Below are 23,857 nucleotides of genomic sequence, written 5' to 3' on the forward strand. Positions count from 1 at the left end.
ACGGAGACGACGTGAGGGCTTCTGGTGCTGGTGTGCAGCCAGCAGGCACAGCTCTTTTGGGGAACGCATGAGGATCCCCACACCTCCGTGCCCCCCACCCCAGCCACGCAGGCAGCTCTAGACCTACTTGTGCCTCTTTATTAGGGAGCTTTTGTACATCTATAAAACAGTGACGCACATCACCGACGGTCACCTCCCGCCGCCGTGCCCGTGCCCGCCCTGCCCGGGGCTCGCTCCCGCTGGCAGGGAGGGGGCCACATCCTGCACCCGGCACCCAGGCACCCTCCTGCCCGCGTGGGGCTGGGTGAGGGGCCTGGCACGGCCCTGGCTGACGCCTGGCATTGCTGCAGGGATGCTTCCGCTTGCACCCGGGTGATGGTGCAGGAGCACGTGGTGGGCATGGGGTGGCTGTTCCCTGGGGCTGGGGGGTCCCACGCCACGTGTGTTGCCACCCCATGGGGACCAGGACGCCCTCCAGGGCACACCGCTGTGGTGGAGGGGCTCCTCCTGCATCTATGGCTTTGGCCACGGCACGGCTGTGCCCTCTCGGGTTTTGGGGCACTAGGGATGGGACCCAGCCTGGCTACGCCCCATCTCCCCCCGATGTCACCAATTCCTGCCGCGGGTCCCCCTCTTTGCCGTGTGTGCGTGTCAAGGGGGGCTTTGCCAGCTGCCCCCCCCCTCCTGAGATATTTTGGGGCTGTTTGCCCTGCGCTGGTGTCTGCTACAGTGGAGGGGGAGGAGGAGATGTCCTACAGGAAGGGGTCACCGGGGTGGGGGGGGGGGGAGGGTCCTGACGGGGTCCTGCCACTCCCCGGGCTGTGCTGGGCACGGAGCACACTCCTGACCGTGTCTGGGCTGGGGGAGGCACAGCGGGTGCTCAGCACCCAGGGGGGAGGAACGTGGCAGGGGTGGGTACGTGCACGGTGCAAAAGAGCTGCGACAGCCAGGGGAGCGAGGACGGGTGCCCCCGCGCCGCCTGGGCCGTGCCGGGTGGCTGTGCCTGAGGACAGTCTGCTTTGGGCGATGCACGGGTGCGGAGAGGCTGGAGGGGGCTGTGGGGCACTGGGAGGAGAGGGTTTGGGGCAGGAGAGCGGGGAGAGAGGTCTGCAGGGCTGGGGGCTAACACTGGAGTGTGGGGGGGGGTCACAGTGCAGGGGTCTGGCTGGGGGCGGCTACGGTGTTGGGGGGCTGCAGCCCTGGGGGGCTGCGTGGGGCTGGGGAAGGAGGGGAGATGTTGGTGGGGGTGTCACAGTGGTGGTGGTGCCAGGGGCCGGAGGGGCGGCAGGGTGGTGCCATGCAGGTGTGACTGCAGGTGGGAGCCCCTGACCCTGCGACATTCCCTGGGAGGGGACCGGTGGTCCGGGCATGGCCCTCCCCTGGGGGGACGGGGCAGGGCAGAGACCCCCCCCAGGAGGGGTCAGCAGGGAAGGGCCTGGAGGGGCTCGTGGGAAACCCAGCTCCCCCCTCGCATGCTCTGCATCGCAGGGGCCCCTCTGCTCCCTGGCATGCAGCTGGGGGCCCGGGGCTGCTCTTGCTGCTGGATGGGGGGGGCGGCCCCCCCATACCGTGTGCTTGAGACAGGGCTGACCCCACACGCCGGGGGCAAGCGGAGGGGCTGGACGGAGGGGCTGGGGGGCCGCGGCGGTGCCGGTGCCCAGGTGGCTCCGGTGGCACGGCCGGGGGCGAGCGGTGCGGCTGTTCCCGGTGCCGCAGTCCCTCTCCGTGAGGACAGCGGGGAGGGGACGGCAGGGGATGGGGGCTGGCCGCCCCCTGTCCCCAGCTGGCCTAGCAGGCGAAGTCCTCGAAGATGCCCTGGTGCGGGTAGTGGTGGCGGTGGTGGTGGTTGGGCAGGATGCCCGCGTTGTAGGCGCCCTCCACGTGCCGGCCCAGCGTCTCGCAGGGGCTCTGCGGGGACGGCAGCGTCAGGGGGGCGTCCTTCCTGCTCCCCGTCCCTTCTCCCCATCCGTCCCAGAGCTCGGCAGCCTGAGGCCACCAAGCCCCCTGGCTCCAGGGAGCAACGTCCCGTCCCCATGGGGCTGGGGTGACCGTGCCCAGGTCCCTGCCCGCCCATCCCACCCCGGCGGCATACCTGGTCCTTGAGCTCCTCCAGCCCCAGCGTGGCGATGCTGCCCGAGGGCTTCTTCAGGGGCGGCTTGGAGCGGCGCAGGAGGCGGCTCACCCTGTCACGGATCACCTGGGGGCAGAGGGGGTCAGCCCCAGAGCCACGCGCACCCGGCACCCCGTGGGCGCACCCCGCTCTGCACGGACCCGCACGCGGCTCCCCGGGGAGCCTGGCCCCTGCTCGGCACCTTGCCATGCCCCCGGGGGCTCAGCGCACCTCGTAGATGTAGTCCAGGATCTCCAGGATGGTGAGGATGCTGGCACCGATGAACAGGCCCATCTGTCCCCCGATGTCCCCTGGGGAGGAGCGGGGAGAGAGGGTCACCGGCAGCTGCTGCACAGCCCGCTTGGGCTGGGGAGGGAGGGCAGTGCCAGGGCAGCAGGGCAGAGGGGGACGGCACGGTGACAGGGCAGCAGGACAGAGGGGGACAGATGGGGTCTGGGGCTGCAGGACGGGGGGAGCAGGGGTGTGCAGGGGAAGGGACGGGCAGCTGTGCGGGGGTCCCGCGGGAAGGCTGGGGAGTCACCGAGAAGCCCGGCAAGGTCGTAGGCTTTCTTCTGCTCAATGGCCTCGTAGTTGAGCGCCTCGAAGAAGATGTCCAGCACCAGGAAGTTCTCCCTGTGGGGACACCGTGGGGCCGGTCACCACCCACGTTGTCCCCAGCCTCCCCCAGCCTCCCCCCAACCCCGTCCCAGGGTGCTCCCAGGGCCCTTGTGAGTTACGTAGGCTGGGTTCGCAGGGCCCTGGGTGTGGAGGGGACACAGAAGGGACATGTCCTGGTCTGGGTGGGACTGCGGGGTGGGGACGTACAGGCTGGGAGGACACCAAGGAGATGGTGTCCCGCCTCTAACCACAACCCCCTGGGGGAGAGGATGCTTTAGGGACTGTGCGTGCCAGGACCTGCACCACAAACTACTAGGAGCAGAGTGGGGGTCCCCCAGATTTCCAGTGTCCCCCACCCCCGCACGCCTCCTGGAGCCCCCCCAGCCCCCTGCCCAGCCCCAGCCCCGGGGGCTCACCGAATGTAGGTCTCGTTCTTGTTGTACTTGCGGGCCAGGTAGCGCGCCGAGCCCTTGTTGGGGATGCGCACCATGGAGATCTCCTTGCCGTAGCGGGTCAGGTTGCACGGCGTGGGGCAGCTGCAGCGCTCCTGGCTGTCCTCCACCGCCGCGTCTGGGGGCACGCACCGCTGGGCACGGCTGCACCCCCCCGCAAAAGTCCCTCCCGAGCCACCCAACCTCCCTCCCGGCCCCGCACCTACCCAGCGTGTGGTCAGCACACTCGATGTACACGTTGGGAGAGCAGATGGACTCGTTGCCTGCGGGGAAGCTGCAGGTCAGGGGGTGGGAGTCTGAGCCACCCCATCCCGGGCTCGCTCCCCTATAGGGGTAGGGCACGGGGGGCAGATTGGGCAGGGGCCGAGCGATGGGGTGGGGGTGACCCTTGGGTGCAGGCCGGAAGGTGCAGGGGTAGGTAGGACCCTCACCCGGCATGTGGACCATGCGGCAGTGGCAGCTCCGCACCACGGCCTCCTTCTCGCACTGCAGGCGGCAGGCGGCGATGCTGTAGGTGTCGTAGCCGGGCAGCGTCTGCTCCCCCTGCACGCTGGCCCGGCAGTTCCCCCACGGCTGCGGCAGGTAGGTGAGCTGCCGGGGCGAGAGGGCATCGCTGTAGGGACGCATGGGGCTGGGTGCCCCGGTGCATCCCCAGGGCTGTGGGACATCGTGCACTGCCCGGCAGAGGTTGGGGCTGCATGGGGTGAAGCGGCATCCCCAGGAATGGCACCGCCCCGCTGTCCCCCCCCGCTTGGCCCCGTACGGCCAGCCCCCTGAGCTGGCCTTACCCGCTGCTCCTGGCAGGACACGAAGGTCTGGAAGCCAGGCGAAACGCCGAAGCCCAGCTGATGGATGTAGGGCGGCTCGTCCTGGCTGTGGATCTGGACTCGGATGCCAGCTTCGAATGATGTCTCGTCTGCGGGGGATGGAAGGGGAGCGTGGGCAGCCGGTCCCAGGGGACAGCCCTCAGCCCCTGCACCCCGGCACCCCCCGCCCTGCCCGCAGCCCCACTCACTGGTCTCCCTCCAGATGGGCAGGTATTCCTCCTGCTGGATGTCCAGCATGATCTCCAGCCCGTTGCCCATGCCGCCCTGGCGGGTGACCCGCGGGTTCCTCCGGTCCCCGTTGAAGGTGTAGCATTTGCCGTAGCGTGTATAGACCTGGGGATGGAGAGAGGGAGGGTGAGGGATGGGGAAGAGCTCAGGCAGGGCGCTCTGCAAGCAGGATAAGGTCCAGGCCCCCCTTTACAGTCCCGCAGGGCTCCTGGGGCGCAGGCTGGTGCCGGGCACCCGAGGCGGGGACTCACGGGGACGAAGTGCTGGGGGCCGCAGCGCTCTCCCTGGAAGCGGCACTCCACCAGCATGTCCTCGATCCGGTGGCCCAGGCGGTGGAAGAAGCTCTGCATGGTGCGCTCGGAGCGGCGGGGCGGCAGGAAGCGCGAGTAGTTGGCCAGGCGCGTGAGCCAGCGGCGCCGCTCGTCCCCCAGCACGGCCAGCAGCTCGGGCACCAGCGAGCGGTCCTCCCGCGAGAGCCCCAGCCACTGCCCCACCGAGTAGAGGTCGGGCTTGGTGAGCTGCAGGAAGCGCGCCCGGTTGGGGTTGCAGAGGGTGACGGCCGGGAAGCGGAGCTGGGGGGCCCGGGCCAGGCGTGCCCGCGTGTGCACGGGGCGCGAGAGCAGGTGGCGCAGGCGGTCGGTGGCCCCGGTGGCCAGCAGCCCGGCGGAGGCCAGGAAGGCCAGGCTCCAGAGGAGGCGGCGCAGGCGGGACTGGGGCCGGGTGCCCATGTAGTGCAGCCCGGGGATGCGGGTGGCGCGCAGGAAGCCGCCCTGCGCCGGTGCCAGGGCTCCTCCGTCGGGGCAGCAGGAGAGCGGCAGCGGCATCGCTGCGCTGGGGGGGCTCCTGCCCGCTCCCCGCTCCCCGTCTCCCTCCCGGGAGGCTTTTTTTGCTCCGCACCTTCCCGGAGCTGAATGTGGCAGGCGCCTTCCCGAGCTGTGACGGGCGAGGGGAGGGAGAGGAGGGGGCTGGTGCAAACGCGCGCCTTCCCCCAGCCTCGATTTGGGAGTGGAAAATTCCTCCCCGAGCCGGGCCGGGGGTGGTGGTGGTGGGGGGGGCGTTGTGCTACCCCAGGCAGGGGGTCCCCGCAGCCCCAGCACAGGGATGCCCTGACCCAGCAGTGCCATGTGAGCCCCTTGCCCGGGGGTGCTGCCCCCTGGAGCATCCCTGCCCATTGCTGCGGGGCCACGCAGCCCCCCCAGAGCCCTGCCTGCCCCCCAAAACCTCCCACCCAACGCGGTGCAAAGCGGCTGTGGGGCTGGGGGCCCTGCCCCACGCGGGCAGGACGGTGCCAGGCCTGGAGGGGGGGGGGGGGGCGGTCGCCTCCTGCGTACCCCGCTCCCCGGTGCCGTACCCCAAAACCCCGCAGCGTGGGGGCCCCCACCCCGTCCCCGCGGGGCTGCTGCTGCGTGGGAGCCCGGCGGGCGCTTTGAAGTGACGGCTGCGGCTCCGATCACAGCGGTGGCGGCGGGGGGGGGGGGGGGGGGGAACGGCGACGACGGCGACATCTGCGCACCCCCAGCGGCTCCTCAAAGGCTCGGGGCTGGCGGCGGGGGCCCGGCTGCCCGTCAGGGGCGCTTCAAAGCGCCGGGAGGGGAGCGGGGGGGGCCCCGGAGGGCCGGGATCCAGCAGGGGGCAGCAGGGCCCCGCTTTTGGGCAGCCGGCCCCGCCGCGCTCCCTCCAGCCCCGGCTGCGTCCGAGCCCCCCGCCGGGCTCCCGGTGCCCGGTCCCCTCGCGGGGGTGCGCAGCCCGAGCTCCCCGGGGTGCGGGAGGGCTGCGGGGGGGCTGCTGGAGCCGCCGGCCGGGGTTTTATTGCGGCTCGGAGAGCCCGAGCCCGCCGGCCTGATAGCATCAGCGCCTGGCGCGCCGGGGCAGCTTTGATATTAGTTTTCTGCAAAGGGAGGACGAGCTTCCCCGGCTGCAGGAAATGGCATTTCTCTGCTCGCTGCCAGCTCGTGGCGGCTCAGACGTCGCCGGGCAGCATCGCGGTCACCGTGGGGAGGGGCGAGGGATGGGGACAGGACGCAGAGGCGAGGGCGCCTGGGGACACGGGCCGGGGCTGGCAGAGAGGGAGAGGTCCTGTGGTGGCGGTGGCGGTGGCGGTGGTGGCCTCGTCCCCGTCCCCATCTCCATCCCCCGCAGCCACGGGCAGGCGGCACGGTGCAGGGGTGCGCGGGGAGGGCAGGGGTGCCCGCGGCGCCCAGCCGAGTTCCCCACTTGTCAGCTGCCGGGGTGCCGAGGACAGCTGTGAAATCTCGCCGGCGAGAGCACAGCACGGTCCTGAAGGGCTTTGGCTTTCCAGCATGACAAACCCAATTAGGTAACAGGGAGCGCGGGAGGAAAAGGAGGAGGAGGAGGAGGAGGAAGGGCAGAGGAGAGGCTGCCTGCTCTGGAAGATGTTTTTTTCCCCGCTGCTGACCCAGAAAAGCGCCTCGCGGGGTGGAATGGAGCACACGTGTCCTGCCGGGCACGGCGGCTGGGGGCATGGCCCCCTGGGCACCCTGCTCCTCTCGCGGGGCACCCAAGGGTGCTGTGGGCCTTGGGGCTGGGAGGCAGGGCTCCCGCACCGCCTCCAGGCCTCCCCGCTCAGCTGCCACACACCGGCATCCCCGCGCAGGGGAGACCCCATTAGGGAGGTAATTTCTCGACACGATTCCTCATTTCCCTGCTCTGTGCCGTGGAGACACTTTGACCTTGACAGAAATAGCTGCCGGCGCCGCGGCAGGCAGATCCCAGCCGGGGATTGCCGCTGCCAGGGGGCTGAAGGATCCTCCTCCCTGCCCCATACAGCCCTGGGACCCCGCTGCCCCCACCCCATGGGGCCCCCCCTTCTGCCCCCTGTGTGTGGGCACCCCATGGGTGCCGGTTCCCAGCATCCTGACCGCAGCCCACCCACCAGCACTGGGGTTTCCCATGGCACGGGGCACCAGGGCCGGCCCCACACATGTCCGAGCCCCCCCATGCCCGCCGCTACAAGCCCATTGTGCCTGCCTCCGGCTGATCCCGGCTCACGCAGGTATTTCCGCGGCTTACACGGCTCCCCACGGTATTTAGCCTCTGGAAGACGACGTTAAACAGTGCAAGCAGCGACAAATCCTGATTGCTCTGCAGAGACAAGAGGCCGCGCTAAGCTGCCAGCCGCGTGTTTGCATGCAAAGGAGACGAGCTGCAGCACGCGTGGGGCTCCTGCACGCCTGGGACACGCGCTCCTGTCCCATGTCCCCGCTGGGACACGCAGCCGGCAGGGCACGGGCACGCCACGCAGGAGCGGGCACCCCCCGGTGCCAAATGTCACTGGGCACGATGGGGACAGGGGTGGGGAGACCCCTGTATGATGCCCATCCAGGGGGACCCGGGGGTGTCCTTGGGTACAGCAACCCAGCAGCAGCTGGGGCACGGGCTGCAGCCCCCCAGATTGCAAACGATGCTCCCTGAGTGAGCACACGGAGCTGGAGGCACAGGGTGCTGCTTGTCCTGGGGTGATACGGGCAGGGCTGGGTAACGCCGTGCCCACAGACACTGCCCCCACTCTGCCGTTGCCCCCCGCTGCAACCAGCCCTGGCCAGGCCCTGCTGGAGCCCCCCCCAGTCCCCGGCCGTGTCCCCGGTGCCCCGCTCCCCCCGCGCGGTGCTGACAGCCCCCGCCTGGGTGCCCACGGAGGGAAGCCGCAGCGCTGACGCCAGCATTGCAACTGCCCGGGATATGAGATCCGCTTGGATTCAGCAATTTCAACTCATTTCAAGCCCGATTCTGCAGCAATTTTCTGAGCCAGTGGGATGTTTTCGCCTCTGCAAACGTCCCTCTCATGCACGGTCGCATCATTTCCCTTCCCCACTCCCCGGAGGGGCGAGGACTGGAGCCAGTTTGGCTTCATCCCAGCTCGAGCACCGGTGCCATCGCCCCCCAATACCCGCAGCCCCCCTGCACCGTGTCCTTGCCCCACGCAGGGCTGCTGCCTGTAGCGGGGACGGCTCCTGCAGGACACAGCCCTGCACCGGGGCTGCCACCCCCACGGGGTCCCCAGGACACCTTTGTCCCCAAGCAGGGCCCTCCAGCACCGAGCTGGGCTCCGCTATGGGATGTTCCGCATGCCCCCCAGCATCCCAACCCACCTCCCATATCCCCGACCCACGGGCACGCCCCGGGGGGGCTGCACCCCTCCTGCCACCCCCTCGCACAGATGTGCTGGGCCAGCCCGTGCCAGCTGAGCCCCGCGGACGTGTCCCCGGAGCCAGCAGGGAGACGTGGGAGCCCCGGCGGTGCCAAGCGGGCTCGCGGCTGGAATACCAAGTGCTCAGCTGTGCTGCAGGCTGTGCTGTCAGCGGGGCAGAGCTGGGGCACCCGGACCTGCGTGGACCCACGAGGCCAGCACACGGCCGCCCCTGCCAGCTCGGCGAGCTCAGCGCTGTGCTTTCCCCTCCTGGGGGGAGTCCGGCCCAGGACCTCGCCGATCTCCTGCTTTCCAAGCTCAATTTATTCACGGCCGGTTTGTACCATTTGTTCTCGCGCCAGCATTGTCCCCGAGCTGAAATAGCTCTCTTCCCTCCGTTGTGTTTACTCCCTTGATGTATTTATAAACAGCAATCCCATCCTCTCGCAGCGTTCCTCCTGCCAGCCCGCACGTGCCAATCGCTCCCATTCCCTCTCCTAATTCAGGCTCTGCTCGCCGGCACAGCCCGCCTGCCCCGCGCAGCAGCTGCCCCAGCGCCGTGCCGCGCTCAGACCCGGCTGCCCAGGGCACCTTTCCACCCCACAGCAGCCGTGGGGGGGGGGGGCAGCATCCCACCCGGGGCCGGACCGCTGCTGGCAGCAGCCTGCAAGCCCCCTGGGGTGCTGAGCATGTGGCTGGGCGCTGGCCACTGGGGGGTTCTGCCCCATGACGGGGGCAGCTGTGGGGGCAGAGCCAGAGGCACCGAGGGGCTGGGAGAGGCGCACCGACAGCAGGTGAGAGCGAGATTTTGCTGCTCATACAGCCCCTGGCACGGGTTTGGCCTGTGCCAAGCAGCGCTCCGCGCACCCCTCCCGCGCTCCCCAGCCCGTTTTGCATCCTCAGACACCCCCGCACGCAGCCCCCGGGCACACAGCGCACATCGTGCCGTGGAAAATCGCCGTGACGGGCTGCAGCCCGGCCTCACTGCTGCACACCACACAAAAACATGCACACACACAGCAATAACCGGGGTTTGGGTACTGGGCTCCCAGTGGTGCCCGGAGGGAACATCGAGGATGCCCAGTGGGGCACTGGGGTCCACGGGGCCAGACGCGGGCAAGCCTCGCTCTCTGGCTGCTGTCACCCCACGTGCCCCACGACGTTGCTCCCCCCTGCCACTGGATGCTGGTGGCTTTTGGCTGAGAGGCAGCACCAGATCCTAAATACCGCCAGCCCCTTTGCGTGCAGCCCCATGGGGACCATGGGGCCACCACGGGCCAGCAGGGACGCTGGGCTGGGGACGCAGGGGGGAGGCACCGCGGTCCCCACTGCTCTGCCTGCCCCGCTCTGCAGGCAGCGCCGTCCCCGGGGAACGCTCCTCTTTGAAAGCAGCCGTGCAGGCAGCCCCACGCCCGTCCCCAAAGGGTTAACAAGCAATTTCCTTTGCTGACAGCTCCGAGACCGTTCACTATCGACTGCGGGAGAATAAGAGGGGAGAAGCAGCGAGATAAAAAGGCAGCAGAGCTGGCACCGCCTGCTTAATCCCAGCGTTTAATCTGCTGGGGCAGCGCAGGCAGCCTTATCTCGCCGTCCTTCTGCTGCTCCATCTCATTACGGCTCCCACGGCTGCGCGGCCGCACCGCCAGCGAACGCAGGAGCCGAGCTGGGGCGGCCAGCCCGGGGCAGCAGCTCCTGCCAGCACACCTCGCCGCCCCCCCGGCGGCAGCATCCGCGCTGGCTGGCACCGCCGCGCTGCTGGCACGGCACCCGCAGCTGGCACCGTCCCCCCGCCTGGCCAAAGCGGGGTGAGGGCACGGGGGATGCGCTGCCAGCGTCACGCGTGTCTTTGTCCCTGCGCACACGCTCTGGTGGCAGAGAGGCTCCGAGCAGGGGTGGCCGCGGGGTGCCCCCGGGACCCCGCAGGTGCCGGCACAGGCACGGTCCCTCCAGCCTTATTGTTATTTATCTGTAAATCCGCAGCGCCGACTCTGTGCGGATGAAGCCGGGTTGTCACAGGGGTTATCCTGCTGCCTGCGGATGGGTTTACGCTGATAAGATTTATTGTCACCCCGGCTGAGAGGCTGCCAGCACCTCGCTGCCTGCTCCCCCAGCTGAGCGACGGCAAGGCTGTGCCACCACCCGGGGGTGCTGTCAGAGCCAGCGGCAGCACCGAGCCCCAGCCCAAACCTCTCCCTGTGCTGGTCCTCCCGAGCGTCCCGCCGTGCAGAGGGATGCCGCGGCGTGGATGCTGCTCCCCGAGCCGGACCAGGCACATCGGGGCCTGCGCGGGGCTGGAAGTGCTGTGCTGGCACCCGGGCAGCGGTGCGTGCCTCTCCGCCAGGGTCCCGGGTGAGCCGTGCCCCGGCGCTGGCAGCCCATCTGTGCTGCCCGAGATCTGCTGACGGTGCTGGCAGCTCAGCTCCTGTCACAGCTCGACGGCTTCACGGCTTCCAGCGTGCTGGGGCGGTGACGGGAGCCCCCACCCTGCAGCTGGCCTCGGCACTGCGCGGGAGCCGGGGCCTCGTGCACGGGCAGGAATACCCCAGAAAGGGGAACGCGGCCCCAGGGCGCCCTGCCCAAGCCCTGCCGCCCGCCCCACCGCCACGTCCCCAGCCCTGATTTCCCTGGGGCCGGCAGGGATTGACCTGAGCCACCTGGTGCAGCCACACCGGGGCTAAATCCATGAGCAGAGGGAAGGAAGCCACCTGGCAGCACCCCCCCTGCTCCCAAAGTCTCTGCGCGAGCCCTGCACAGCCCTCACCACCCCAGCCCCCGCCCCTTTCCCTTCTTGCCCCCTCTGCCCGCTGACCAGCGGCTCCCCGGGGCTTCGCTCTCTGCGCCAGCACAGATCTGACAGCAGCACGTCAGAGCCGCAGGCAGCAAGGCGCAAACAAACAGCCCGGGTCCCCTCTGCGCCCTCGTCCCCAGGGTCAGCGCGGGGGCCAGGGGCACGGCGCAACGCGCCGCGCATCGGGACAGGAGTGAAGTGGGGTGATCACAGCCCAGCGGGAAAGGGCTCGTTAATAGCTGAGCCCTTTTAGTAGAGATTAGGGAGCTGCACGGCTTTGATCTTTGATAGCCAATTTGCATCTTGAAGGCGCTGGGACCTCATCCAGCCTCAGCGCAACCCTTTGTGGTTATCTCGTGGCTAATGGATTTGTTCTTAATGCTGGAGCGTGCAGGCTAAAGGCTGATTAAACCCTCTCCACGGCACTAAATCAATGGAACAAACATGATAGGGGCTGGCTTTCCCCAGCCCGCGTGCTCCTGGGCGCGGGGGCCGATGGATGGAGCCTCCTGGCTGGGTGCTGGGGGGGGACGCCCCTCTTGGGGCTGCAGGGTGCCCCCGAGGAGCCCAGGTGGCAACCAAGGCCCACACGGAGAAGCTGCCCGGGGAGGGGACCTGGGTGCAGGCCCCAGCATGGGAAGAGATGCTCCAGGTGGTGCCCACGCCTGGGGAAGCTCAGCCCCGCCATGCTGGAGGCTGCGTGGGGCTGCGCAGGGTCCCCGGCACGGTGCACACATGTACGCCGGTGCTGCAGGGTGGGATAGGAGCTGCAGGGAAGCTGGGACCAGTGCCTTGCTGGGTACCAGCACAGGGGAAAAGCCCCCAGGATGCTGCTCAGAGCAGCCCCGTCCTGTCCCCACGCCTTGCCCCCGCGAGGCTCAGCACCACAGAGCAGAGGCTGCTCCGGAGCAGGCGGGCTGCGGCACGGAGCCCGCGGGATCACACGCCGTGATTCCCATCTGCAAACTTTGCTATTGAATAATCTCCCCTCCGCCAATATTTGCCAAGCTTGGGAGATAACGTGGCTACAGAAGTCGTCGGTGCCAGCATTTCAATCCGCCCGGGCTGGCGGCAGTGTCCCCGCGCTGCCTGCCCTGCGCAGCCCTTTGTGCCCTGCTCGGTGCCTCCTGTGCCGCCTGTGCAGAGGTCCTGCAGCAGGTGAGGCAGGGCATGGTGCTGAGATCCAGCTCCTGGAGGAGAAGCCCGGAGTGCTATCAGCCTGGGGAGTAAATTAAGGTCATGTCAGGTGATAAGGAAAGAGGATGTCGGAGCAGCAACAGCGCAGAGGGGTCAGAGCCTGAAAAACTCCCTCTGCAAGGCAGCTCCACCACGATAAGATCAGGCAGGCACCTGGGGATGGAGCGGCTGTCACTGCTGCACATTCCGGGGCTCCAGGGATGGCACCACGCACACTGACAGCCTGGGATGGGATGGGATGGGATGGGATGGGATGGGATGGGATGGGATGGGATGGGATGGGGATGGGCAGGTGGCTGTGGAGAGGCAGGGCAGGGAGAGCTGCCCAAGCAGCCTTGGTTTATCCGGCCCTGTCCTCGCACAGCAGCACTGTGCTGGCAGGGCAGGAACAGCCTGCGAACCTCTGCCCGTAATCAGCACATATATGTGCAGACACTCTCTGATGAGCAGGACCTCGGAGCCGGGCTGCTCGACAGCGCTCGCACCGCTCCTGCCTCCTGCTCCCCCTGCTATTCCCCTCCCTGGGGCCGGGCAGAGCAGGGCTGGCTGGCACGGCGCAGCGCGGGGCACAGCGGGGTGACAGAGCCAGCTGGGGACAGAGGGGCCAGGCGCAGAGTACATGCCACCGGTGTAACCCCTTTTCTCTGCAGGAGCAGCCACAGCGGTGGCCGAGCAGCCAGGACATAATTAATGCTTGCATCCATCTCGGATTTGCATAGTGTCCTCGGTCCCCAGGGAGGCGGCTGCTCCCTGCCCTGCCCGGGGCAGCTGCAGATGCCGTGCCAGCCCTGCCTCCTGCGCGGAGGTGGCCTGGGGACAGCCCCGCTCGGGGGCCACCTTGGCCTCTCCAGCCGCTGAGCGCTGCAGAAGATGGAGACGCTGCCCTGCTCCCGCCGGGACCCTGGCTCTGCGCGGCCCCCTCCCTCCTCCGGCTGGGAAGAAATAGCACAGATTGCAGCTCCTGAGCGAGGGCAGGGTTTGGGGGCCGGCAGCCGAGCTGCTCCCATCGAAACCCCTCCTGGCAGCCGGGACGCGTGGCCGTGCCCACCCCTGTGCGCCCAGGACGGGCCAGCTTTCTGCACGCCCCACTGCTCTGCTGGGGCACCCAGCTCCTGCCTGCCCCTGCCTGCTCTGCTGGCCCTGGTGGGCATCCCCAGCCTGTCCCAGCAGCTCAACCAGAGCCGTGCGGCCCTCCAGCGCGATGGGCACCAGGAATTAAACTGCTAATGAGCTGCTGGCTGGAGGGCTGGCAGCTAGCGATTAATCAGGGGCTCTGGCTGAGGAGGCTGGTGCCAGCTCTCCCTCCCACCCTGGGGCCCCGGCCCCGCACACCCCATGGGCTCGCGGCCGGCGGCGTCTCTGAGCTCCCCAACGCGGACAGGGCACCCGCAGCTCTCCCGGCCTCTGGCTTTCCTGCCCTCGCTTTTCACCTCTGCTTGTGTTCCCGGCTCTGCAATCAAGAAGGTAACCTTTTGTTCTGCTGGAAGAAAACCTGTTGACTCCATCAAAGCTCAGCCGGCGCTTAATGGCCGTTCAGCACCCAGCGAGCATCTGCTCTCAGGGAGGGAACGGAGAGCTCGGGGTGCCCAGGACCCTCCCCACCCGTGTGTGCTGCCCGTGGGGGACCGGCCATGCAGGCACAGAGCCCAGATGTGCCCCAGCTTGGCCCCGTGGCCCCGCTCCTCTTCTCCCTGCTGCAAGCCGGCAGCACACAGAGGGTGCAGGCAATGCCCTGCCTGCAGCCGCGCTGGCGCAGCACACCGAGGGCACGGACCAGTGCACAGAGGGAAGGTTTTGCAGCGTAAGCAAGGGACAGCCTCGGACATCAGCCCGCAGCAATGTGCAGGGAGCTGCAAGAAAGCAGCTCAAGCACCAGCCTGACTGCTCTCCTGCTGTGAAGCCCTGCCTGGCTTCCCTCCCCTTGCGGGGTTAGGAGGGCAGCGAGGGATGTTTCAGGTCCTCCTGCCCTCGCTGCGCACTGCCAAGCTCGCCGCTCTCTGCCCGTGCAGCCCCGGGGTCGTGCAGCACAGCGTGCCCTGGGGAAGAGCTCGCCCCCTTCTCCCCAGTTGCGCTTGCAGCGAGGAAGAGAAGGGCAGCGATCAGCAAGGAGCAGGTTAGAGAGCTGCGTGTTCTCCCCTGTTGCGCAATTAATCATGAGAAGTTTTTCCTCCTTTCGTGCATGAAACGAAATTTGGCAGGGCGCTCTGACCACAGGGACGTGCTGCTTGCTCGCCAGCAAGAACCCGGCCACATCTGGCCAAGAAATAAGCTCAGCACATCCCCCTGCGCGCAGGCGGGGAGATGCTGGCAGGGAAACCCAGCGAGCAGGGCTTTGTCTGCAGCCGCCGCGCAGAGAGCATCCTCAGCCCCACGCCGTGCCCGCCTGTGCCCCTGGGGACAGCGAGCACGGGGCAGGGAGGGGACACGGTGCCCTGGGGGCGATGCCCAGCCGGAGCCCCACGGTCCCAGCGTGCGCCCCCCTTCTCCACCGCCCCCCTCCTGGCCATGCCGCAGCCTCAGACGGCTCTTTGCAGGCGCTGAGCGAGCCCAAGCCTCCCCAGCAGCGCTTCAGCTATTTGTTGTTGGAAAAAGGGGGAAATACGGTTTTCGACAATTATTGTTTTTTCCACCTGACTGGCTGCAAACTTGTTAATTTTTTTCTTTAATGTGTGAACAGTGTCGACGGCAGCTGCATGTGAAATGACTCGACGTCCTAGCTGCGGGTCCCTGGCTGGCGTTCAGCCCTCGCACCGCAAACATTGCCTTCTATAAATAAAGGCCTATATCTCATCAATGGCAGAACAGCGGAGCTTTATATAGTCGTCTTACATAAAACCGTCTCTCTTTATGGGCTTCAAACCATTTGCGTCACTTAGTGCAGCTCTGTAAACCTCCTGTTCCAGCGCGGGGAGACCCGGCCCCGCGCCCCGGGCTGCCCGCGGGGTGCCCGGGAACCCCTCTCCTTGGGACTGCCACCCCAGGCAGGGCCAGGTGGCAGCTGCGTCCCCCCCACGTCACCGCCTTGGCACGCGGCTCCCCGCAGCCTGCCCGGGCCTTGGCACCGCGCGCTGGCACGGCAGCCGGCACCGCCAGGCAGCACGGGGACGGCCAGCTGCGCGCCAGCGCTGCGCCCTCGCCCTCCTCACCCTGGCGGTCCCCGTCCCGGCTGTGGGGACCCCTATGGGGCAGGGCTGGGGGGGTGCTGGGAGGTGCCCCCCTGTTCTTTGTCACCTGGGAGTTGGGGAGCGGAGGGCGCAGGTATTGGGACAGGGTGCTGGGCTGGAGGGATCTGCTGCCTCCCTGCAGCTCTGTGCTGATGAGCGGGGACGCGAGCCCGGCTGGTGGCTTTGTCACCCCCGCTGTGGCTGTGGGATGCTGGGGGCTCCCGCGTCCCCGGGGCGCCCGGCTCCACGTGGCAGAGGTTTCCTCTTGGGCTCACCACAAGCACCTGCAGCCCCCATGGCCCCAGGGGGGCTGGGGACGGCTGCTGGGGGCTGCAGCGATGCCCACACCCAGGGGAGCCCCCAGTTCCCAGCCCGTAGCACAGGGCCAAGGGGCAGAGCTGCAGAGGCTGCCACGTCCCTGGGAACACACGGGGGATTTGCTCCTCCTGCTCGCGGTGCTGGGGGGGCCATGTGCCGCACAAGTGCATGCACACCGGGGTCAGCGGCAGCCCTCTGTCTGCCTCCCTGCCCCCTCAGCTGGCTCTGCCCCCATGCCTGCCCCACTGTCCCCACAGCAGCTGTGCCACTGGGATCCATTGCCTTGTTTCAGTGAGCCCTGGGTGCGCCAGAGTAGGACGGACACGGGGAGCCAACAGCATCACGGTGCTGGGGGCCCACGGTGTGTGCTCTGCCCTGCGGCTGCCCCCAGCGCCTCCTGGCCATGGGACTCCTGCCACGGGTGACAGTGGCGCTGGGGACAGGGTCACAGCACAGCCCTGCCAGCCACACGGTGTCCAGCCCCAGTGCTGGCACCCCAGCCAGCCCTGCCCCATGCCCCGAGTCCCCCACAGCCAGCCTCCTGCACCCCGTGAGCCCCCCCGGCCCCACAGGCAGTCGCCTCGCCCCTAGCCAGCCCCATGGCCCCGTGCCCCCCAGCCCCATGGCCCCGCAGCCCCTGCACCAAGCCCCCAGGGGTGCCCTGGCCCCAGGGGACAGCGGTGTCCCCCGATCTGCCCAGCCCCGCACGTGGGGCCGGCCGCGCGGCACGTCCCACGTCCCCGGGGAGCCACACCAGGCGCGGGCGTCGTGGCCGCTGGCTCCCCCCCGTATCGGAGACAGGCTTATTAAGTGTGTGATATTAAATTACCCAGATAAGAGTGTAAGAGCTTTTAAAGTCAATTCATTAAATATAATTATGAAGAGAGCTTTTTTATGCTCGCGGTGATCCGATCTCAATCAGGGAGACGGTGGGAAAGCCGCCGGCTCCTCCAGCATCTCCGCTCCCCCGCCGCGCCGCCCCCGCGCCCCCGCTCCCCCACCCGTGGGCTCCCGCAGCCCTCGCAGCCCACCCGCTGCCCCGGGGACCCGGTCCCCACGTTGCCACCAGGGCTGGTGCCACCCCGCGTGGATGGGCATCAGAACGGGATTTTCCCCACCCCGGGTCCGCTTCCCGGCAGGATCCCACCCTCTCCCCATCCCCTGCGTCCTTAGGGAGGTAAGGATGCATCCAGGCAGCCCAGGCAGATGGAGTATGAGTTTCTCTATGCTCCCACATAAATTAAAGGTGCCTTACAACATATTAATGTCTACCAGCTACGCGGGGCTGTCCTGACCCGCGGCCGGACCCAGCACACACAGCTCTGTTGTCCCCATGCCAGCCCCTGGCACCGGGCGCCTCTTTGGCACTAGGGCTCTCGCCTTGAGCGCTGTCAGCTGCAGCTGCACGCCGGGCCAGGCTGCCCTCCCTGGGGAAAGCCCCGGGAATCGGGCCCTGAAGACACCTCCCACCTCCCAGTCCATCCCAAAAGCAAGCCAAACCACCGCGACACCCGGCATCTCCTTGCCACGGAGCCCCGAGACCCACTGCGATGAGGGGCTCTGTGGTGACGCCCGTGGGACCAGCCAGCCCCTCGCTGTCCTGCCGTGGCACCCCATAGCCCCGATCACCCCACATCCACCAGCCCCGTGGCTGCACCCCAAGGTCTGGGCACCTCGGGGGTGTGCCCCGGGCTGGGGTCCCCCGCACAAGGCTCCGGCGGGGGTTTGGGGGAGCAGCTACCCACTGCTGGGAGCTGCTGGACTGACATTTATTTTTAGACGTGAATTGTATAAATTAGCATTTCTCAGCGGATTAAGCAGCAGGAATTGTGTAAAATTAAATGGCAACGAATTGCATTAAAGTCCCCCGGTTTCTGGCACAAGCAGCGCCTCGAGCCGTGCCCGGGCGGCTCATGTGTAACCGCGCCACAGCCACCGCCGCCGCTCCGGACGGGAGCACGAGGAACCAGAGCCCATCTGTGCCACCAGAGACACGGACCTGGGGACATGCTGGCACGGCACGGCACGGTGACAAATCCTGCCCGGTCCTGAGCTCTGCTCGGGGGCTGCAGCGAGCAGGAGGCTCTTGCAGGGCCAGCGCGGAAGGGAAATGCGTGCCCCCAGCCCCCTGCTCCCCGTGGTGAACAGACCACAAAGAGGCAAAATGGGGCGGCCGAACGCCTCGTTGGGTGAGCAGCAGCACCAGGCGGGGCAGGGGCAGGCGGAGAGGAACGAGCCCAGCTTTTCCCAGGTGTAAAAACAGGCTGAAAATGCGACATTTATTAAACATGGTTCTGATGGAAAGGTCAGAGAGAGTCCCCGCGTCGGGAGCGGCGCTGATTGCAGGGGGGAAGGAGGCAGCTGGGGAAGTGCCCTCCCCGCCGGGGGGCTGCAGGGCTCGGCCCCATGCAGCGCTTTGTGGCCCCCCACCGCCAGCAGCACGCAGCCGACGCTGCCCACCCGGTGTAGGGTTTTCTTCTGGGGGTCAGCACAGGGCGCAGAGAGCCCCGCACAGCCCACGTCCCGGGGGGGCCCTGCCGGGAGAGCCGGGGCCGGTGCCAGCTCCGAGGCCGCTGCCAGCTCTGGGCAATCTCTGCGCTCCCCCCAGCTCCAGCCCTCGCAGGAGCAGCCTCGGCAGCAGCGGCTCCCAAACAAAAGGCTTTTGATGGGGGAACGTGGTTTTGAGAGAGGCTCCAGCGCAACCACCAGCAGAGCCAGCGAGGAGGTGGGGTGACGATGCTGTCCGGGGGGGGGACCACCTCCCGCAGCCCCTCCTGCAGCCCCCTGCCTGCCTGGCTGGCCTGGCCACCACCTGCCCTGACCTGCCAAAAAGCCACCTCCCCGCTGTCCCCTCCGTCGCGGTGCACCCAGGGGTGGCCAGCACCGCCCCGGGGCTAGGTGCCAGCGGGCTACCGGGCGGCCACGGGCCACCTGCCGCAGCTGAGCCCCGGCCCCGCGGGGACGCCTCCCGCTTAATGGCGCGGAAAGCGAGCTATTGATTCCCTGCACCATCTCCGCACGCCTCGCACCCTCGGTGCTGCAGCTGCGCCCGCCCGGCCGGGCTTGGCCCCCAGCGCCCTGCCCCAGGCAGCGGGCAGCGTGCCCGTGGGCACGGGGCTGTGCCCCCCAGGGAATGGGGCTGCCCCCCAATAAGGGATGCAGAGGGGTAGGAAAGGGCTCTGCCCGGGGTTCCCGGCAGCCTGCGCACGGGGCACATTTGTCAGCAGGCTGCAGGGGAGCCTCGCTGCGGCTCGGTGCTGTCCCTGCCGCCTGGGGAGATTTACAGCCCAGCCGGGCTTTATTACACGGAACATGCTTACGCCGGGGATTTTTCTCCCCATAGTTTCTTAATTTGCTACCCCATAAAGAATGAGGATTTGTGACGTTAAATAGGGGAAGATCGTTTACCACTCGCGGCGCTTACTTAAAGGACCCGCGCGAGCTATTTATCCTGTGCTCACCGGCTGCGAGCTCCACGCTCCAGCTCGGCAGCGCTGCTGGCCCCGGCGGGCAGGCTGCCCACGGCCACCCACGGGCCGTCACACTTGTGGCCTCTGGGTGAAGCCCACCGTGCGCACAGAGCAGAGGATCGACGCCAGCACCCCCGTAAGCACAGCTCCGGGGAGCCGCAAGGGAAAACTTCCCTTCCTTGCCTTCCCTGGGGACACAACCTCTGCTCCCGGCGCTGCGAGCCCTGCGAGCCCTCCATCCCTGCTGGGACACTCCCAGAGGCACCCGCTGCGGTGGGCTTACAGGAGCCTTGCGAGCAGAAAGGCACGCGGGGCACCCAGGGCCAGGAGCTCGGTGTGACGGCGGGGTGCGGCGCAGCACCGGGTGCTCCTGCACCGGGGCCACAGCTGGCAGGCACGGCGCACCCAAGCCCACACGTGGCGGCTGGGACTCACCCGTGCCTGCCAAGCTGCTCGCACCGTGTTTGGGCCATCCCCAGGAGGAGGCACAGGGGACAGATCCGGCTCGGGGAACGGGAGCAGCAGGCTCCAGATGCAAATGGTGCGCTGCCTCGGCAGGTCCCGCCGCTGCCTGGCACGGCTTTGGGACGTGGTGTGCGGCACAGAGAGGCTGCCGAATCCCTCCCCTCTGCTCCTGCCTTCCCCTCCCCTTCCCAAGCCCGCGCCTTGCACCTTCTTCTGCCCCAAGATCGCCCCTTTGCTCCAGGCGCATCAGGAAAGTGGCCAGCGAGAGGTGGCAGGGACAGCCCTGCCTGCTGACCGCTCCGGGTGCCTCAAGCTCTGGGCTCCCCGTCCTGACACCCCCTGCCTGAAGCCTGCTCCAGCACACGGAGACGGCACACCGGACAGTCCCGGTGACTGTCCCCATGCATGTCCATGCTCTGGCAAGCTTGTACCCAGCCCAAACCCCACTGCCATGCCATGCTGCTACCCGGCACGATGCTGGGCTCACCACCTTCCCACCGGCCAGCGTGGCTGAGCCCCACATGCCACGTGCGGGATTGTCCAGCACCGGGGCTCCCTGCGCTCTCCCCGCTGGATCGCACTTCCCCCCAGCACCCAAACTCGGGCAGCTCGGCTACAGCAGGCACAGAGCCCAGAAAAACCCCAGGAGGAGGGGGGTCCCCGCTGCTGCCCCCCGCTCCTCCCCACCCCACCGCAGGCAAGCGCTCCCCACGGCTCCCCCGCACAGGGCAGCCCCCCGCAGCACCCCCCCGAAACAGCACCCTGCACGAGAGCAGGCTTTGCAGCGATGGGCACGAAGCGAAGCAGGACGTGCTGCATCAGCCATTTCCAGCCCCACGGAGCCTCCTCTCCCCTCAGCAGCCTGCGCAGCCCCCCGTATCGCATCCCCCTCCACAGCACGGAGCGGGCTCCGGCTGGCAGCGCTGCTCCGGGGAGCGCAGCGAGCAAGCAGAGCAGCAGCCCCTGGCAGCCGGAGGAGAGAGGCGGCTCATTTCCAGAGTCATTACGGGCTGAAAGGGGTCCCATCAGGTATTCCGCCCGTTCAGCACATTTATTTCCCCAAACCACAGCGGGGATTTGTGATTCCAGGCTCAACGTTAGCCAGAGCCGCACAGTCGCGGTGCCCGGCTGGGAGCTCGCTGCCTGGGTGGGGGGCTGGGGACCCCCAGCTGTGGGGGGTGGCCCCCAGGGCACCTGGACATGGCCGTGCCCCAGAGCAGACCCTCTGGGGGTGCTGGGCACGTGCATTTGCACACACACACAAGTGAGCAATGCTGACAGCCTCCCGCATTCGCACACATCCCAGTGCCCACCCCCGAAGGCAGTAGGGCTCTCCTACGTGCAAAGGGGTCCCGGCCCCCCCATTCCACTCTCGCTGTGCAAAACGCCCTGTGACGGAGCAGCTCAGCCCGCGGTGAAGAGAGGCTGGAGCAGGGCTCCGTGCCACTGCTTTTCCCCTTCCCGCTGCTCGCCCACCCCAGGGACTGCTGCGCCCCGCTCCCCCATCCGCCCCCGCTCCTGCCCACGACCCCCTCCTGCAGCCCCGGAGCTGCCGGCAGCACGGTCCTGCAGCAGAGAGCTCCCACGGAGGATCCTCTCTCTCTCTCCATGCGAAACTTGGAGAGAAACTCAAACACGGAGAGATGCAAAACTTCAGCAGCTGGAGCGAGCCGGGGAGCCCCGCTGCGGCGAGGCACGGCGGGGTCAGAGACCCCCGCGCCGGCGGGGTCCCCGGGGGAGCCGGGCCGGCTGCGCACTCACCACAGTGAAATCCCGGGAGGAGCAGTTCTCGCCGCTGAAGTTGCAGCTCTTGAGCATGTCGTCGAGCTGGTGGCCGGTGCGGTTGACGATGTCGGCCATGTCGGGGTCGGGGTAGAGCAGGTCCGTGGCCTTGTGGCCGTCGCGGTCCTTGGGGGGCAGCCCGGTCATGTTGGCCAGGTGGAAGATGTCAGCGTCGGTGAGCGCCGAGTGGCGGTAGCGGTTGATGTTGCAGATGGTGATGGCGGGGAAGACCATCTCGCGGATGGCCTCCTCGTCCAAGGCCATGACGTGGGGGTGCTCCAGGTAGAGCAGCGCCGACTTGGCCGCCTGGTAGAGGAAGAAGGCGAGCGAGGCCAGGAAGGCGAGCGCCCAGAGGGTCTGGCGCACGCCCAGCCGCCCCGAGCGGCAGATGTGCCCCAGGCCGTGCAGCGTGCTGGCGCTGGCAAAGGCGGCCAGGTCCCGGGAGCGGGGCCGCGCGGGCTCCTCGATCAGGCTCTCCTTGTCCCCTTCTTCTTTCTCCTTCTGCTTCTCATCCTCCTCGGCAAATTTGATTTTACACACGATCTCAATCGGCATCTGCCCCGCGCGGCCGGCGTGCCCAGCCAGCGGGCTGCCCCCCGGCACGGGCACCGGCCGAGAGCCCGGCCAGGCGCTGGGAGGGGGCTCGGGTCCCCCCCAAGCCCCAGCACGGCGCCGGGAGGGCCGAGCCGTCTCGGGAGGGAAGCGCAGCCCCTCTCAGCAGCTCCGAGCCGCCGCTTCCCTCTTGTCTCACTAGTCGATCGTCTCCTTGTGCCTTCGCTTATCAGCACAAATACAGCTGTCAAAAACCCCTCTCTCTCCTCTCCCTCGCTCTGTGTCTCTGCCTCTCTCCTTCGCTCCTCTCTGGTTAAGACCCCGGCAGATACAGGCAGCATTTAGGCATCATGTGCTAATAAAATCCAGGGAATACTTAATAATTCAAGACATGTCAACATTATTTCATCGTCAAATAAAGAGCGAGCGCCAGAGAAAGAGGCAGTGTGAAGGGCCCGGCGCCTCCGGGGCAGGGGGAGCCGCTCTGCGCCCTCTCTCCAGCCCCGGCTCCCAAGTGCTGCCGGAGCCACTTGTTTGAATGGCTCGGGACCTGCCGGAGCCGAGCCGTGCCGTGCCGAGCCGCGCCGAGCCGAGCGGAACCGAGCCGCGCCGAGCGGTGCCGAGCCGTGCCGCGCCAAGCCAAGCCGTGCGATGCCGCGCCGTGCCGCTCCGTGCCGCGCCGTGCGATGCCGTGGCCGTGCCGCGCCGCGCCGCGCCGTGCCGTGCCGTGCCGTGCCGTGCCGTGCCGAGGCGGGCGGGGCACGGTGCCTGCCCCCCGCCGCCGCAGCCGCCGCCGCCGCCGCCGCGCTGTGCGCCTCGCCCCGGCCCGTGCGCCCCGGGGCAGCGCGGCGCGGCGCGGCTCGGCTCGGCTCGGCGCGGCTCGGCGGGGGCGGGCAGCCTGCGGGCAGCTCGCCCGGCGGCCCCCTCCTGCTCGCCCGCCCGCGGACTCCTCCTGCCTCGGCGGCTCCCTGGCCGTTAACCGCCTCCCTGCCACGGCCCGCTGCGCCCCGACTCGGCAGGCGCCGAGCCCCGGGACGGGGAGCCGCGGGGCTTCCCCGCAGCACCCCCGGCACCCCCTCCTCCTGCCCCGTCCTGCCCGCAGCTGGAGGGGCTCTGCCCGTGCTTCTCGGTGGGCTGGGGGCCGGGGTGAGGTTGGGGGGCACCGGCACCTGGGTCCGGCCGCTCCCCCGCGCGGCACCGTGGTGGCCCTGCCTCAGTTTCCCCACCGGTTCCCTGTCTCCACCAGGCAGCCCCCCAGGAGATGCGGCTCTTGCCGGGGAGGCGCGTGCCCGATGGGGAGGCCGGGGTCCGGGAGCACGGGCAGTGAGACCCCCCCCCCAGCAGCTCGGCAGCGGCCTCGCCTCTCCCCGGGGACTGCGCCGCAGGTCAGCGTGACCTTCGCTGCGCTGCCGGTGCCAACGGCAAAGCTTTCCCCAGTCGTCCGGCAAGCGCACACGCATCTTCAATCTTCGCATCGATCCGTGCATGGCACGCATGTTCCTGCCTCCAGTGCGGGTCAATACAGCATGATAGGCTGCCTCCGGCGGGGAGCACGCACGGCCCCGGCCGCCTGCTTCCCCCTGCCCATGGGATGCGGCGTGCACGTGCCAACCCCGTGCCCCCGGCCCACCGAAGCGTGGCAGGGAGCACCGCCACCATGAGCGGCCTCGGCCACGCAGTGACAAGCCCCAGGCTGCTTCCGCAGGGCTGGGGGGAGGCTTGGTCCTGCAAGGATCACG

At 68.5% G+C, this 23,857-nt stretch overlaps 1 protein-coding gene across 1 annotated transcript; it reads right to left on the bottom strand.

Moving 5' to 3' along the window:
- Positions 1-120: 120 nt before the first annotated feature.
- Positions 121-22,811, bottom strand: ASIC4 (acid sensing ion channel subunit family member 4). Its single transcript, XM_040561653.1, has 10 exons — positions 21,546-22,811; positions 4,196-4,340; positions 3,969-4,096; positions 3,612-3,771; positions 3,387-3,443; positions 3,145-3,298; positions 2,652-2,743; positions 2,342-2,421; positions 2,093-2,197; positions 121-1,908 (listed from the first exon to the last, which is right to left on the bottom strand). The coding sequence occupies exons 1-10, from the start codon at positions 22,119-22,121 to the stop codon at positions 1,789-1,791; spliced, it is 1,617 nt and encodes a 538-aa protein (XP_040417587.1). The 5' UTR covers positions 22,122-22,811; the 3' UTR covers positions 121-1,788.
- Between the last annotated feature and the right edge of the window lie 1,046 nt (positions 22,812-23,857).

The sequence above is a fragment of the Cygnus olor genome, chromosome 6 (assembly GCF_009769625.2).
Source record: "Cygnus olor isolate bCygOlo1 chromosome 6, bCygOlo1.pri.v2, whole genome shotgun sequence".
Classification (NCBI taxonomy): Eukaryota; Metazoa; Chordata; class Aves; order Anseriformes; family Anatidae; genus Cygnus; species Cygnus olor.